The sequence below is a fragment of the Anabrus simplex genome, chromosome 7 (assembly GCF_040414725.1).
Source record: "Anabrus simplex isolate iqAnaSimp1 chromosome 7, ASM4041472v1, whole genome shotgun sequence".
In the NCBI taxonomy this organism is placed as follows: Eukaryota; Metazoa; Arthropoda; class Insecta; order Orthoptera; family Tettigoniidae; genus Anabrus; species Anabrus simplex.
Genome location: NC_090271.1, coordinates 13,274,130 through 13,290,710, shown reverse-complemented (window position 1 = coordinate 13,290,710; position 16,581 = coordinate 13,274,130). Strand labels below are relative to the sequence as shown.

At 39.2% G+C, this 16,581-nt stretch overlaps 1 protein-coding gene across 1 annotated transcript in view; it reads left to right on the top strand.

Annotated features, from left to right (window-relative positions):
• The window catches only part of LOC136876862 (cysteine protease ATG4B), a 197,328-nt gene that overhangs the window by 16,900 nt on the left and 163,847 nt on the right, over positions 1 to 16,581 (top strand). Inside the window, exon 2 of the mRNA XM_067150621.2 lies at positions 16,232 to 16,396. Within this exon, the coding sequence (XP_067006722.2) occupies positions 16,232 to 16,396 (165 nt within the window). The remainder of the gene's footprint in view (positions 1 to 16,231; positions 16,397 to 16,581) is intronic.

Here is a 16,581-nt window from a genome sequence, read left to right as displayed (position 1 = left end):
TGCTGCACGTCTCTATAATTCTTTTCTCAATATCTCACATGGTATGTACATTTACGAGACCTTATGTGTCTTTACATTGTTTGATTTCTTTGGTATTTATGTTTTAATTTTGCTTTAGGCTGATGATGTCCTAATATTAGGTCGTAACTAGTCCCTAAGCATTTATGTAATTTAAACTCTGTATATTTTGTATTGAAAAGGTGGGCATTAATGATACATTACTTTAACTCTATTGTAAGCAGTATGTTCCGAGCTGTCAGTGGAGATATGGTGTGGGAGTATATCAGTAGATGAATAAGTCTTTAAAAGTAGGAAAGATCACAATATGAAGATGATGTTGGAATTCAAGAGGACAAATTGGGGCAAATATACGTTTATAGGAAGGGAAGTTAGGGATTGGAATAACTTACCAAGGGGGATGTTCAATAAATTTCCAATTTCTTTGCAATCATTTTAAGAAAAGGCTAGGAAAACAACAATCTGCCTCCTGCAGTTGATTGATTGATTGATTGATTGATAGATTGATTGATTGATTGATCAATTGATTGATCGATTGATTGATTGATTGATTGATTGATTGATCGATTGAATGTCAAATATAGTGCAAATAAAGTTGATCTTCACAAATGAGATTTGTAATTCAGTTTTCTCAACGCATTCCTTAAGGACATCTATCTGTTTTATCGCTGGTATGAATTATTATTATTATTATTATTATTATTGTTGTTGTTGTTGTTGTTATTATTGTACCGGGTGGTACACCTCCATGCCGCTAATTCAAACTTTGCGCCAGTTGAAATTCCTCTACTGGAGGAAGTCTGAACTTTATCTACTGTGTTAATTTTCTAGTTTCTCAGAAGATGTCACTACTTGTAAATTTTGAAGTTTCTGAACTGGGTCGTTTTCGATGTATTTTTGTTTTGCCTGTAGTAAGAAGTGTGGACATTCTCTTTCAGATGGCACTACTGAAGAAATACAATTATGCACCCTAGTGCAAAGTGAAAGAACTATGTTTATGAAGAAATTTTGTGTTCATAAGTTTGTTCTTTGTTAAATTTCTTTCAGTTATTGTTTATGTTGGCAATATTAACCCCTTCCTTCCGCCAGGTTTGAATTTAGCCAATCCCGAATTTCTTTAATTAATTTATGACCAATCAGGTGTATCTTCTTCAACTTGGATATGTTGCTTAACCCTAGCCAATAAAATTCTTGTGGGAGGGTGTTCTCATTCCTGAAACGCCTCGAACTTTCCGCGAGGGTTTATAAACTGCTGATTTTCGGGTCTCCAGGCCACTTCAGTAACATCTATCTCTGCGTAAAGTACGTAGCAGGGGGCGGGAAGCGCCTCTTTCTTCGGGCAGCAGTTCAGCCACCAGGTAATGGCCGTTTAATAACTTCTTTTCTTGTCAGCTCAGCAGTTTAACTCTCGGGGCAGGTCCAAAGCCTTTCCACCATGTAACTTTTCCCCTAAAATGTAAAGACACTTAGTATCTATTCTATCTTTTAAACTACATATTGGGATAGAGAGTGCTTAACCCTCTCGAGCTCCCACTCATATTGCATTGAGGTGAACTTATTTTCACAACCGTTTCTTCCTTAACGTAATGTAAATTGTTTTCTTCTAAAAGTCACCTCTTTAGTATGGGATTAGCCCTTGCAGTAACGGCCTAGTGCCAAGTAGGTTTTATATAAAGTGTATTAGGAGTGCAAGAACGCCTCCTCTCAAGTTGGTATTTTAGAGGCCATGTAATATTTCTGTTTCTTCTCTAAATAGGCCTCAGTAGGTTGGGTATTTTTACCCCTGTGTATGTGTCCTTGGAGGACAACTTGAATGTTGAATTTGGTGTGGCCTTTGATAAGCTTGAACTTAAGAGCGGGTCGCTCTTTCTTAAAATTTGTTTCTGTATGCCTCGAGGAGGCTTTACTGTGTAATTGGGAGCAAGAGCTCCTGGGCATGATTGGGGTCTTCTGCCCCTTTGTTGAAACTTGTATAGCGTAAGGTTGGGCTCATTGCTCAAGAATTAGGTGTCTGGCTCTCGGAGCCCAAATCCTGTAATCATTGTAATTGTACATTTTTGAATTGTGTTTCGGCTACTGAGTACCTGTTCTATTTGTTATTTCTTAATCTTTAAAAGAAAATATAACCTTGTTAAATTTTATCTTAACTTTAATTTCGTATTTTGGGACCTGTTCACCCCCGCACCTTCTTTCACCTCTGCTGTTCCACAGATACCTCGGAAAAAGTGGTAGCAGAGCATGGTTGAATGGGTCTCAATTTAGCCCCTTTTGACGGCTAAACATTGCCTTGTTTTCAAACTCTAACATTTTTCTCAGTTGCTGGAATTTTTTTGATTTTTCCGGTTGTTTTCAAAATTGCTTTGTCATCATGCCCGGCCCTCGCGATGTTCTCCATCTTAACTATTTGCGCAAGGAGGAGTTGATCTATGAATTAACTATTAGAAACGTGCAATCTGGAGGCACGGTTGCGGTAGACACAAATAAGCTTAGAGAGTCCCTTGATTTGCCCATTTCCATCCCCACTTTGGGAGAGAAAGAAATCGACGACTCTCTCTCCACGATCACGGACAATACTACTGAGCTGGCATCTGTAATTACCTTTTTTGAAGAAAATGATCCTTCTCCTAATCAAATTAAATGTGTGCAAGCCAGGTTATTTCATTTTTCTAATAGAGTTAACGATCTGTTGTCTCTGAAGTTGAATGACGTTCAGAGGAAGGAAGCTAGTGTGGTTCTTGAAAATCTTTCTGAATTGTCCAGTAAGGTTACCCAATTGTTAACTGGGGAAGTTCCTCCCAAAACTGATCAACCCACCACGGTGAATGTAGGTAGCGAGGAAGAGCCTCCTAAGGGAGAAGTCAATAGGAAAACCGTTGGAGCTCAAACAACCTCTGCCCCATTGGACGAGTCTGAACGCCGTACCTCGTTGAATAATGTACGTTCTGAATTAACTTCTTTGCCACTTAAACCTTTACCTACTATGTCACCTGGGTTCAGCAGCTTGCCTCATCCATTAGCAATGTTGCTCAGAGGTATCTCTAAGTTTTCTGTTAATACCACCAGTGAAGTAATTTCATTCTTAAGGCTTTTAGTTGAGCTTCAGGACCATGCTCTTGTTTTTTCTCTTTCTCCATGTCAAATTTTCCAGATAATTTATCCTTATGCAGTTGGTGTTCTCTCAGACAAAATAGTAAGAGCCATTGCCAAACAATCATCTATTGAAGACTTCCACGCCCACTTGCTAGCTAACTTCATTCCGGCTAGGGCAAGGTCCTCACTTATTCAGAAGTACTATTATCGTGTACAGCGGTTGGATGAAAACTTGGCAGATTTCATCCAAGATATTAAGTTCTATACTAGGGTGTTTGGTCTTCACTTCCCTGAAGATCAGATTGTACAGGCTATTGTGGAAGGTATTTCACCATCCTATAGGTCATATTTGTATTTCGCGGCGTGCCCGCAAACCTTCTCTGAACTTGAAGCATTGGCCATTTCAGCGGAAGGAGTTAGATACGCCGATTCCTTGCGTGTCGCGAAAGAACCCCCTCCTTCTTTTAGTAATCCTCGGCCTCCACCTCGCCGACCAGTCACACCCCGTAAATGTTATGCTTGCGGGTCGCCTGACCATCTTCGCAATAAATGTCCATTGGTCAAATCTAGTAGGGCAAATAATGGAGCTGGTTCATCACAAGGTTGTTTTAAATGTGGGGCTTTCTCACATATCGCCAAGAATTGCCCAAATTCAAATAGCACCCCCTCCTGCTCAACTTCTGGTGCAACTTCCACCAATGTCACTAATAATAAGTGACTAGCGGCTTCGGCTGAGTCGACTAATTCAGCTTCCCAAGGCTCAGCCCCTGGTAAACAGGTCGAAAATTCAGGGAAAATTCAGTCTTCAAATTCATCTTTTGAATGCCCCAAAGAATGTCTTAGGATTGCGACGGACTCCCCCGCACCTGTACCTTTTCTCAAAATTGAGTTAAATAATGAACCTGTAACAGCTCTTTTAGATTCAGGCAGTGTTTGTTCAATTATTTCGGCTCAATGGTATTCGAAATTGAAATCTATTTGTAAACTTCCTGACTATTGTTCATCGTCTGTTCAATATGTTTCGGTTAATTCTTCTCCATTAGAAATTTTAGGTTCCTTATATGTCAAAATTCGTATTTTTAAATTTTCATGGAAAATTAAATTGTTTGTGGCCAAGCACTTGTCTTGCCCCATTATATTGGGAGCTGACTTCATTTCTCACACCGGTCTAGTGCTCGACCTTCAGAGTAAGTCGTGCACATTCAAATTTGCTTCCAATTGTAAAATCCCCTTGTTAAAGTGTAATTCTGTATCATGTTCCTCTATTTCACCTACCCAGGATAAGATGTTGTTAGACCTTAGACATCTACCTGAGGAGCAGGCTGATAGTATTCGTAAGTTGTGTCAGTCGTTTCCAGAGGTGTTCTCTGATACTCTTGGTGTTACTGACCTTATTGAATACAAAATTGAGGTCACGGATTCGATTCCGGTCCGTTTTCCACCATATAGGCTGTCTCCACCTAAAATGAAGGCTCTGAAAGAAATTATTGATCAAATGTTGAAGGATGGTATTATTAGGCCCTCTAAGTCGGCGTATTCTTCACCTATTTTTCTAGTCCCGAAACTCCAAGGGGGCTTCAGGCCTGTCATTGATTATAGGGCTCTCAATCGGAAGGTCGTGTTACAATCTGTGCCCCTTCCTGACCTTCATTCTTGTTTTTCATTGTTTCGTAAGGCCAAGTTCTTTACCATCTTGGACCTGAATCAGGGCTACAATCAAATTCCCCTAGCCGAAGAGTCTAAACACCTTACAACGTTTGCCACGGATTGGAATTTGTATGAATACAACCGCGTGCCTTTCGGGCTCCCCACGGGAGCAGCTGTACTCACTAGACTACTAGATAGGGTCTTCTCCGACATCAAATTTGAGTACTTATATCACTATCTTGATGATGTCGTCGTATTCTCGGAGACTTTTGAAGAACATCTAGATCATCTGCGAGAAGTTCTCAATCGCCTTCGTAAGGCCGGGTTAACTGTGAAGTTGTCCAAGGTCGCCTTTGCTAAGCCCTCTATGTCATTCCTAGGGCATGTTGTGTCACCTGATGGTGTTGCAGTCGATCATTCTAGAACACAGGCCATCCGTGATTTTAAACCTCCCAAGGACATCAAAGGTATCGCCAGGTTCATTGGTATGGTGAATTTCTTCAGGAAGTTTATCCCTAACTTCGCTAATAGAGCGGCGCCCTTGAACCTTCTTCGTAGGAAAGGCATCAAATTTGAGTGGGGACCTTCTCAACAAGCCGCTTTTGAAGATCTTAAATTAGCTCTCTGTAATGCCCCTGTCCTTGCTATGCCTGATTTCTCGAAGAAATTCATCGTCCAAACCAACGCGTCGTCGTCGGCGGTAGCTGCAGTCCTTCTTCAAGAGACTGAACTAGGGAGGCGACCCATCGCCTATGCATCTAGGACTCTATCGGCTCAAGAAGCCAAGTATTCCATCTATGAGCTCGAAGGTTTGGCAGTCTTATTTGCCTTAGAAAAGTTCCGTCTCTATCTGGAACATGTCAAATTCGACCTGGAGACGGATAATCAAGCCTTAAGCTGGGTCTTAGGTAGGCCGTGTCGTACTGGTCGTATAGCCCGTTGGGCCATCCGAATTTCTGGCTTCCAATTTGATGTTAGGCATATCAGAGGTACTGAAAATGTTGTTGCAGACGGACTCAGCCATATGTTTTCCAACGACGTCGAGACCCATGAACCGGTCGATAGTTCATCACCTCCCGAGTCCATACTATCTGAGGTTAATGCCATCTTAACAGATGCTCCCATGCTCTTTAGGGACATTGAGAAATACCAACGTGAAGATCCGACGCTGGCTCCGATAATGGAAACCCTTTCTTCTGGGGAACATGTTGTCCCTTACGTACTGAGGAATGGTGTGTTATGTTGCCCTTCGAGGCATGATAAGATGATGAAAGTTGTCGTTCCAGCTGTTCTTGTACCTATGATCTTCAAGTACTATCATGAAACCCCATTAGGGGGGCATCTAGGCATCTTTAAAACTCGTGAAAAGATTCGTGAAAGGTTCATCTGGAAGGGTATGGACGGTGAAATCCGTGAACTAGTAAAGGCTTGTAAATCCTGTTTGCTTAGTAAACCCACCATGTCCACCAAGGTAGGCCTTTTGTCTTCTCATCAGGCTTCGCGCCCAATGGAACACCTGTATATTGATTATGTAGGACCCTTCCCCCAGTCCACCATTACTTGTCTAAATTCAATCTTTGCTTCTTTTGGTCCGTGTCAATATATTGTGTCTGATAATGCTAAGGCTTTTACATCTAATCTGTTTCGTAAATTCTGCTTTGACCTGTCCATCTCTCATGTGACAACTTCTGCTTATTACCCTCAACCATCTCTGGCTGAACGGGTTAATCATAATCTCAGGTCCGCGCTTATTGCCTATCATCACGAAGATCATTCTAGGTGGGACACGTCCCTGCATTGGTTAGCCTTTGCTTTGAACTCGGCGGTTCATGAATCACATAAATTTACTCCAGCTTCGTTGATGTTCAAGTTTGTTCCCAACACGCCGCTCTCTAACCTCTGGTCTCTGAGTGACATTCTACCTGAGACAATAGATCCCGATAACATTAAAGATCTTTGGAAGAAGGCTAAAGCCAATCTTAAAGTGTCTCATAAAAAGGTTAGGGAAAGATATGATCGTGGACGGAGACCCACCAATTTGAAGGTAGGCGACCAGGTGATGGTCAAGAATTTTGTTCCCGCGGGCAAGCTTGCCCCCAGATTTCATGGGCCGTGTACTATTCTCGATTTCCTTACTCCCGTTACCTTACTGATAAGCAATCCAGCCACCGAGAGGATATTTAGGGTTCACCTGTCATAGGTGAAACCGGTGTAATTTCTGTGTAAACTTGCTTCATATAATTTTGAAAGAAATATGAAGGTTATATTTTTGTTTGAGGGGTTTCACTTTTAAGGCCTTCTGCCCTTGGAATCTATTTCCTTTGTGTGTAATTATTTATTGTAAACCTTCCCCGACCAGTTAAACTGCCATCCTGTCCTTACCACGGCCATTACCACGCTCCCGTCTCCTGCTCAACTACAAACTGTGGCTTATGGGAATTAAATAAATATCGCCACGCCGCTGGTCCCTCAGTTCCACCACCATGAATGTACCCTAAAATCATTCTGGTCCAACAAAATTCTGCCGCCGAGCTTTAATGTGGTAATTCTAAATTCCCATGGAGGGAATTAGATATTTTTCCACCAATAGAGCATATCAAAAATCAGATCAAAAATTAGATGTATGGCTTTTCAGGCGTTTGCTCTATTAACCAGCATTTCGTCTTAGGTCTAATTTTTGATCTGATTTTTGATATGCTCTATTGGTGGAAAAATATCTAATTCCCTCCATGGGAATTTAGAATTACCGTTTGGAATTGCTAGGCAGGCATTAATTCCATTGTGGAGTTTTATCTCCCGTATGCAGTTATCAGACTGTGCCACATAAGAGGCTTCTGATAAGTTCACCTGCATACACCCCAGCATAAGTGGGTAGGGTCTGACACATCCCACTCTGACGAGTCTAGTGTCAGACCTAAGACGAAATGCTGGTTAATAGAGCAAACGCCTGAAAAGCCATACATCTAATTTTTGATCTGAGCTTTAATGTTTCAGTGCCCCCGCAGCAGCGCGGCGCCGTACCGCTACTGAGGCAGGGTACGGGCCCGCCCTTCTCCAGTGAGGCCAACCAGTGTACGGCGAGCCGGAGTCCTCCTCCTGGCCAAGGCTGATGTGCGGCGCACAACCTGTAACTGGCCCGCGACGTGCATGATCGCCGCGGGCGCGGCGTGCTTCAACTCCACTACTCCTCTCATAGTGCGGGCGAGTGGTATCTCAGGGTACTTGAGGGGTCTGAGCGGCCTCCTCTGGACACAAGCAGCAGCGGTCGGTCTGGCCGTCTAACTTAATCAACCTTGGATATATGTAATCAGCTACATGGACAGTTAACATCAACAATTACTACAGTTTTGAATCCAACTGCAATATCTGGTGGACTTAGAAAATTTTTCCTCAACTTTAAAAACTAAAAGTTCCCTTCTGATTTCAACCTCTACAAGCACAAAGACATTACATCAATAGTAATCAAAGAATTATGAAACTGGATCCAATCATTTTAAGAAAATTTGTTGGTAAATACTTCTGCAATTAACTTCTATATCAACATCATAACTTGGACCTTATTTTCTTCTGTGTTTCCCCTTGGAGGAACTTTTGGGGGGGGGGTCTGTACCGGGTGGTACACCTCCATGCCGCTAATTCAAACTTTGCGCCAGTTGAAACTCCTCTACTGGAGGAAGTCTGAACTTTATCTACTGTGTTAATTTTCTAGTTTCTCAGAAGATGTCACTACTTGTAAATTTTGAAGTTTCTGAACTGGGTCGTTTTCGATGTATTTTTGTTTTGCCTGTAGTAAGAAGTGTGGACATTCTCTTCCAGATGGCACTACTGAAGAAATACAATTATGCACCCTAGTGCGAAGTGAAAGAACTATGTTTTTGAAGAAATTTTGTGTTCATAAGTTTGTTCTTTGTTAAATTTATTTCAGTTATTGTTTATGTTGGCAATATTAACCCCTTCCTTCCCTCCAGGTTTAAATTTAGCCAATCCCGAATTTCTTTAATTAATTTATGACCAATCAGGTGTATCTTCTTCAACTTGGATATGTTGCTTAACCCTAGCCAATAAAATTCTTGTGGGAGGGTGTTCTCATTCCTGAAACGCCTCGAACTTTCCGCGAGGGTTTATAAACTGCTGATTTTCGGGTCTCCAGGCCACTTCAGTAACATCTATCTGTGCGTAAAGTACGTAGCAGGGGGCAGGAAGCACCTCTTTCTTCGGGCAGCAGTTCATCTACCAGGTAATGGCCGTTTAATAACTTCTTTTCTTGTCAGCTCAGCAGTTTAACTCTCGGGGCAGGTCCAAAGCCTTTCCACCCTGTAACTTTTCCCTTAAAATGTAAAGACACTTAGTATCTATTCTATCTTTTAAACTACATATTGGGATAGAGAGTGCTTAACCCTCTCGAGCTCCCACTCATATTGCATTGAGGTGAACTTATTTTCACAACCGTTTCTTCCTTAACGTAATGTAAATTGTTTCCTTCTAAAAGTCACCTCTTTAGTATGGGATTAGCCCTTGCAGTAACGGCCTAGTGCCAAGTAGGTTTTATATAAAGTGTATTAGGAGTGCAAGAATGCCTCCTCTCAAGTTGGTATTTTAGAGGCCATGTAATATTTCTGTTTCTTCTCTAAATAGGCCTCAGTAGGTTGGGTATTTTTACCCCTGTGTATGTGTCCTTGGAGGACAACTTGAATGTTGAATTTGGTGTGGCCTTTGATAAGCTTGAACTTAAGAGCGGGTCGCTCTTTCTTAAAATTTGTTTCTGTATGCCTCGAGGAGGCTTTGCTGTGTAATTGGGAGCAAGAGCTCCTGCCCCTTTGTTGAAACTTGTATAGCGTAAGGTTGGGCTCATTGCTCAAGAATTAGGTGTCTGGCTCTCGGAGCCCAAATCCTGTAATCATTGTAATTGTACATTTTCGAATTGTGTTTTGGCTACTGAGTACCTGTTCTATTTGTTATTTCTTAATCTTAAAAAGAAAATATAATCTTGTTAAATTTTATCTTAACTTTAATTTCGTATTTTGGGACCTGTTCACCCCCGCACCTTCTTTCACCTCTGCTGTTCCACAGATACCTCGGAACAATTATTATTGTTGTTGTTATTATTATTATTATTATTTATGTTATATCTCCGTTGTCTAGAGGTATAGGGCAACCTGCAGAAGTCAATCTATCTGTAGCTGAAGATAAAGTTGATAATAGTTACAGTAATATTGCTTGATGCTGTGAAGGCAATTCTTCTAAGATGCTCTGTAACATTCAATTACATAAAGATGGACATCGATCTGTCAACGAACGGCCAAAGCAATTGCTTCAGTTCAGTAAGCTGAGTTAGCAAAACTTTGTGTTGTACAAACAAAGTCAAAGAATGCTATCTACATGCCATTTAATGAACTTCTAATTCATTGTCAAAAAACTATATGTCTAGATAAGGTTGTCTGACAATAAAACAATGAAAATTTGTTGGTATTAACATTCTGCTATTTTCTATATTATTGACCCCAAGAGTGTGTCAGTTTTACAACCGATAGGGGTGATTTTTGTCTATGAGAACCTGTTTGTAACTTGAAATGGTGTTTTCTAGAGTTAAAATTGTATGACTTTAAACCCTCGATATATGAGCCAAGAAAGATATCCCAGAAGACAGAAAAACAGCAATAATCTACCCATTTCACAAGGAAAATGATAAAATAGACCCGAGAAAAAGTATGAAATCATATTTCTCAAGAGGAAACAACTTCTGATGATACCAGTGGGGGGTCTGTGCATTCAAGTAGGCCTACTTGGGAGCAGTTTTCACGGAGCAACCATCATCAATCAGTCATCAATGATCTGTGGCAGATTCACTGTCAGTTGTTTACCTCGTATTTATAATTGTTTACTGCTTTTTCAACGAGCTTGGAAATATATCAAACATATCCCTTGATAATTTATTCCAATCCCTTACTTCTCGTCCTATAAATGAATATTTGCCCCAATTTGTCCTCTTGAATTCCTACTTTATCTTCATATTGTGATCTTTCCTACTTTTAAAAGCTCCACTCAAGTTTATTCTTCTACTAATGAAACTCCATGCCAACTCACCACTGACAGCTCGAAACATTCAGTCATCATGTGTAGTGTGTGCTCTTCAGTATTCTCGAGATAGAAAAAATACAAAACAAGTTTTTGCGATATTTATATTTTTAAAAATATAACCGATTATCATTCATCAAAGAGTTTCTTATAGAACTCTATTAAATGAATTTGGTTTAATGCAGCTCAGTACACGTAGAATATTAGCTCAACAGATATTTCTTACAAGACAGTTAATGGAATATTAGATAGCCAAGAGTTTCTTAAAAGAATCAACTTCAATACCAAGAGGGTAAATCTTCGTTTGAAACAAACATTTTACTGCCCCTTCTCAAGCACCTCACATCATAAAAATTCACCTGTTGTAAAAATGTGTGAAGTACATAACAGAATATCTTCAGACAGCAGACAAATAGATTTTGCTTTATCGCTTCCTTTATTTTTGAAAATTTTAAAACAATATTTACATTATAATGAATAATTTATTGGAGGAAATTAATTCAGCACTGAAATATGACGTATGTAATGCCACTATTATTTTTCCATTGTATAGGTGTTTGTGTATTTGCTATTCTTATGAATATGTTCCTTTTTTCTTTGCTAATTTGTTTTATCTTCTTTAACTTTAATATTTTATATGTTTGTATGTTTTATTGAAAATGTGTTTAAATTATTCTTAATTTAGTCATGGCAGTCTTGGTTTTTTAATTGTTATATATTATTTTGTGCATATAGGTACCATTTATATATTGAATGTATTTTGTACCATCCATTGTAATTGGGGATATACCCTGTTATGGATGTATTAATAAATAAATAAATAAATAAATAAATAAATAAATAATAAAAAATAAGAAATAAATTGCCAAGTGCGTCCACCTTTTCCATACAATATATCAAGTAAATAATATTACATAAATAGTTTCAGCCACTCAGTGGCCATCGTCAGCCAAAATAAAAAGTAAACAGATCATGTGATAACTAAAACATACATATATAAAGTAAAGACAATGTTGCAGGAATAATTATAACATTAAAATATATATAACAACAAAATTTATGGTTGTGATCTTCTTGTCATAATATTGAGTTAGGACGTCAGGCAATGAAGTAAATCTGGAAATGATAGCCAGAATTAGGAATGAATAAACAAACAGGGAAGAAATTAAACAAGAGAGAAATTATTCATGAGACTCACCTCTACAGTGAAATATACAGTACAAAACACCGACATGCTAGAGGAAGTGAGCAGGCCATGGAAACAAAGGAGTGGATAGGGAGAGGAGGGGAGGTGATAAGGAAGGGAGGGGAGAAGGAAAGAAGGGATGTCTAAGGTGGGGCTGAAGGATGCGAAAAGAAAGTCTGCTGCTGAGAGGGGAATTTAAAAAGATTATAAAAGAAAGAATTATTTTTATCTGAAACATTATTACTAAAGATAGGAATTAAAAGATAAAATATTTGCTTTCTCTGAAATTTAATTTACATTGAAGTTAGGATTGAAAATCTGTTCCAGATGGATAAAAAAATTTACCATAATATTGAGTAGCGGGCCTTTTTCTGTAACTTAGAGACTTTTGATGTCTTGGTCGATATTGGTGAACTTATAGTTGTTAGTATCACCCATGTGCTGTCCCATGGACATTAACATGCTGTATGCTCCTACCTGTTTTACCGACATAAAATGCGTCACAATTATTGTAATTGAGTCTATAAACGCCTGAGTTAGTGAACTTATTGCTATGATTAATAGAATATTGTATTGTGTAATAATATCTGTGTTATAAGTTGTGAAGATTTTAGATTCAATTATGTTTTGTATTAACCCCCTTTCTCAGTGAATTTTATCACAGCAAGTTGTTTATTGCTCCATATGATGATGTAAATATTGTATATTGTGCTGTTTTTATTTCCGTCATGTCTCTCTTTTGTTTTTTCATTTGTTCCTTCATTATGTTTTATGGCACATTTTTAGCTTGTATTATGTTTTTTTCACTGAAGATGGCTCAAACGAGTTGAAACATGTTTGAATTTGATTACTTCATCTAATAATGGAATTATATGATGTATTGAATGAGGAAGATACACTTAATTTTTCCTTTGTAAAGTGAAAAGCGTCAATACAGAATGATTCTAATATCTTGTAATCCAAAATTTCACTTCTCAGCAATGATTCAATTCCTATTACAATATCTGGTTAGGAGAGTGCAGCTGTAAGCTTGCATCCAGAAGATAGTGAGTTCGAAACCCACTGTTGGCAGCTCTGAAGATGGTTTTCCGTGGTTTCCCATTTTCACACCCCAGCTGTACCTTAATTAAGGCTATGGCCGCACTCCCAGGCCTTTCCTATCCCGCCGTTGCCATAAGACCTACCTATGTCGGTGTGACATAAAACAAATTGTAAGAAACTATACTGTCATCACTGCTCCCTGGTCCACCCCATTTCCTTGATTGTACCTCCTTATAACTCTTCCAAACAAACCTCCTTATATCTACCATTGCGATTCAAGTGAAGGCCACCTGAGTGTAGATCCCTATCTACTAGCCACCCATTAGGATCTCCAAATCTCACTCCCAATTTCCCACATACCCATTCCATAGACTCATTTAAATCCTCAATTAGTCTCCATTCAGTATCCCTCCTACACAGTATCCCACTGATAACAATCTCTGCTCCTTTAAACTTAAAACCAGATCCCAAACATCTCCAGCTATGTCGCCATCGATGATTTCATGGCCCATACTTATACTGTAAACATAATATAGGCTTTCAGGCTTATGCTGTGACAAGAAATAAGGTGAAATTCTTTGTTTCACAGAAGATAATCTTGACTGCCCACGAGAAGGGCTTCTCAAACAATGAGGTTTGAATTTAAACGGTATAATAGAAGTGGAATAGGTATGTTCATTCATCACCAGATGGCTCCCCAGATGCGGTACAGCACTAGTGTTCAAAGCGGAAGCTGATGGAACAATCAAAATCAGTCTGAGAGGATCACATAACATAACAGGTGTACGCACATATGAAAGTATGACATTGACACAAGCCGGGAATGAAACATCTGAGGAAGGGGAACGCACAAATTTGGAAAACACTGAAATGAAATTACAATAATGAAGGGACAGGGAAGGGAACTACCTAAGTAAATCCTTAATGGCTGGCAACCACATATTACTTAATTGATAGCCGGTGTCCCTGTTGAAATTGTTAGGATTTCTACGTATTTCCACAGCTTCCCGTATAATCCTGGACCTGTAGTGTCTAGTGTGGGTAAGAGCTCGAGCATCTTGGAAAACGACATCATGACCTGACGATAGAGCGTGCTCAGCTATTGCTGATTTGTCTGGCTGGTTGAGACGAATATTTCGGTCATGTTCCCCGATACGAGTACCAATGGACCGGCGTGTTTGGACAACGTATACCTTACCGAAAGTACAGGGAATTTTGTATACCCCAGGACGTAAAACTGGGTACAATTTGTCCTCGGTTTTACCCAGACTGTGAGCAATTTTGGTGATAGTGCCAAACACGGCTTTTTATATTGTGTTTGCGGAGGATGTTGGCAATTTGATCTGTGGTGTTGTGAATGTAAGACAGGTAGGCAGTTCCCTTCACTTCTTCCTTCTGTGAACTTTGCTTGGTCATTTCTCTGGGATGCAGGGCTCTGTGAATCTGTAAGTCACTGTAACCATTACTCTTGAACGTGACTTTCAGCGTGTCCATCTCCACCTGGATATTTGATGGCTCACAAATTCGTCTCGCCCTCTTGGTGAGTATAATACCAATATAATGGTCTGTTATTGGACATTATAAATTTTCCAGTTAACTCCTTCCTGGTTGCCAGCGTTTTGCCCTCGTGTGCTAGGTTGGGCTCATCAGTTGGTACCTAGCACACCTACCAAGATGCTGGCTAGTGCATGCCGTGGAGGTCACTGTGTAGGCTACTTGGAGCCACCAACAGTGCCAATGCACTATGAGAGACTTTGTCTCTTTACCAAAAATTTACTCATTCGGGACAAATATTTCAGAATCCCTTGGGAATCAGCATCTATATCCTCTTGGTAAGCGTCGTGAGAATGCCTTTCTTTTGTGCTGGATGGTGGTGAGAATCTGCATTAAGATAGCAATTTGTGTGGGTAGACTTACGATAGACGGTATGTCCTAAGAATGATATAGTCCTGAAAGAGTAAATTTATAATACCAATATAAATGGTTCGTTATCGGACATTATACTAGAACATCCAAGAAAGGAAGACTTTATATGCGTGAAGATCTGAGGCAGATTGCCATTGGAAATGACTGGAAGAAGAGCAAGGAATAGGTTACATAGCAGGAGATGTCTCGGGTCTGTTTTTATTTTTGTTGTCTCCCTCATAGCTGTATGGTAATAGTGTAATAATGAAATATTGTGTGTATGGATTGTCATGTCACTTCTCAGTTTGTTGTATGGGTTTTCTAACATAAATGATATCCACGCCCTCAGAGCCTACCAGCCTACTATGTATCTTGCATCCTACTGATTATTCAATTCATGTCTCCCATTTGGTCTACCTCTTCACCCACTAATCTGAATCACACTGACCCTGTGCAGTCATTCTTCTATGCCATTGTTAGAGTCAGAGTATCTGATTGTTGAAAGTCGAGCAGTGATCAGATACTGGATAAATTAAATCTTCGCCCGTTATCTACTCGCTGGAAAGTAGTCGACCTTAGATTCCTATATAATGCTGTTAACGGTTTATTTCATTCTCCTGAAACTGCATCTTTCTTTTCCCTACGTGTCCAAACTCACAAAACCAGAATAAATCCACTCCTTCATATTCCATATTCTCACCTCTCTCTTGTTCAAAGAACTTTATTTATCCACATTCCAACCCTCCTTAACTCTTTATCTTCTGACAGGAACTTGAATGTTTTTTCTTCGTATGCCTCCTTATAGATTCTTCCTTAACTTAACCTATACTGTAGTATACCGTTACTTTTGTGTCATATCTGTATCTTACTCTGCCTAGCTATAAGTACTTCTCTTCGTTTTACTTTCACTCTTTATTTTCCTCGTTCTTTTATTTTGTCTTTATGTTTTGTTGTTAATTGTTGTGTCTCTACAGTTATTTCATTAGTTGTTAAATTTGTTCCGCTATTTTTATCATTAGATTATTTTTCTTTATTGTTCTTTCACTTGTTCTTTTTATGTTTGTGTTCTGCTACTCCATTGAAAATATATTTTTCATTGTGGAACTCTGTAATTCGGCTGTTTTGGTTTCCCAAATAAATAAATAAATAAATAAATAAATAAATAAATAAATAAATAAAGAAAAATAAAAATGAATGTATCTCATACATGTTACATGTACTTGAATAGTTCTGGCTGTTTATTTGTGAAATAAAGCACGATTCTTTCAGATATCAAAGTAATTCGAGCACACATTCGTTCCACATTATGGTTCACATATCGACGAGGTTTTGATCCAATTGGTGAGACGACGTACACATCAGATAGAGGTTGGGGATGCATGTTGAGATGTGGACAAATGATGCTCGCTCGAGCATACACAACATATTACATGGGTGAGTATATCATTCTGCAATGAGCATGAAATATTTTTAAATTCTGGTTGATTAAAGGAGCAGTCCAGTCCACTTGTCAATATGACCGCCTAAAAAATTGATGAAAAAATTACAAGAATGCCCGTTTTTGTCCGATCAATGTAGTTACAAGAGGCAAAAATACAAAACTTGATAAAGTACGCTTG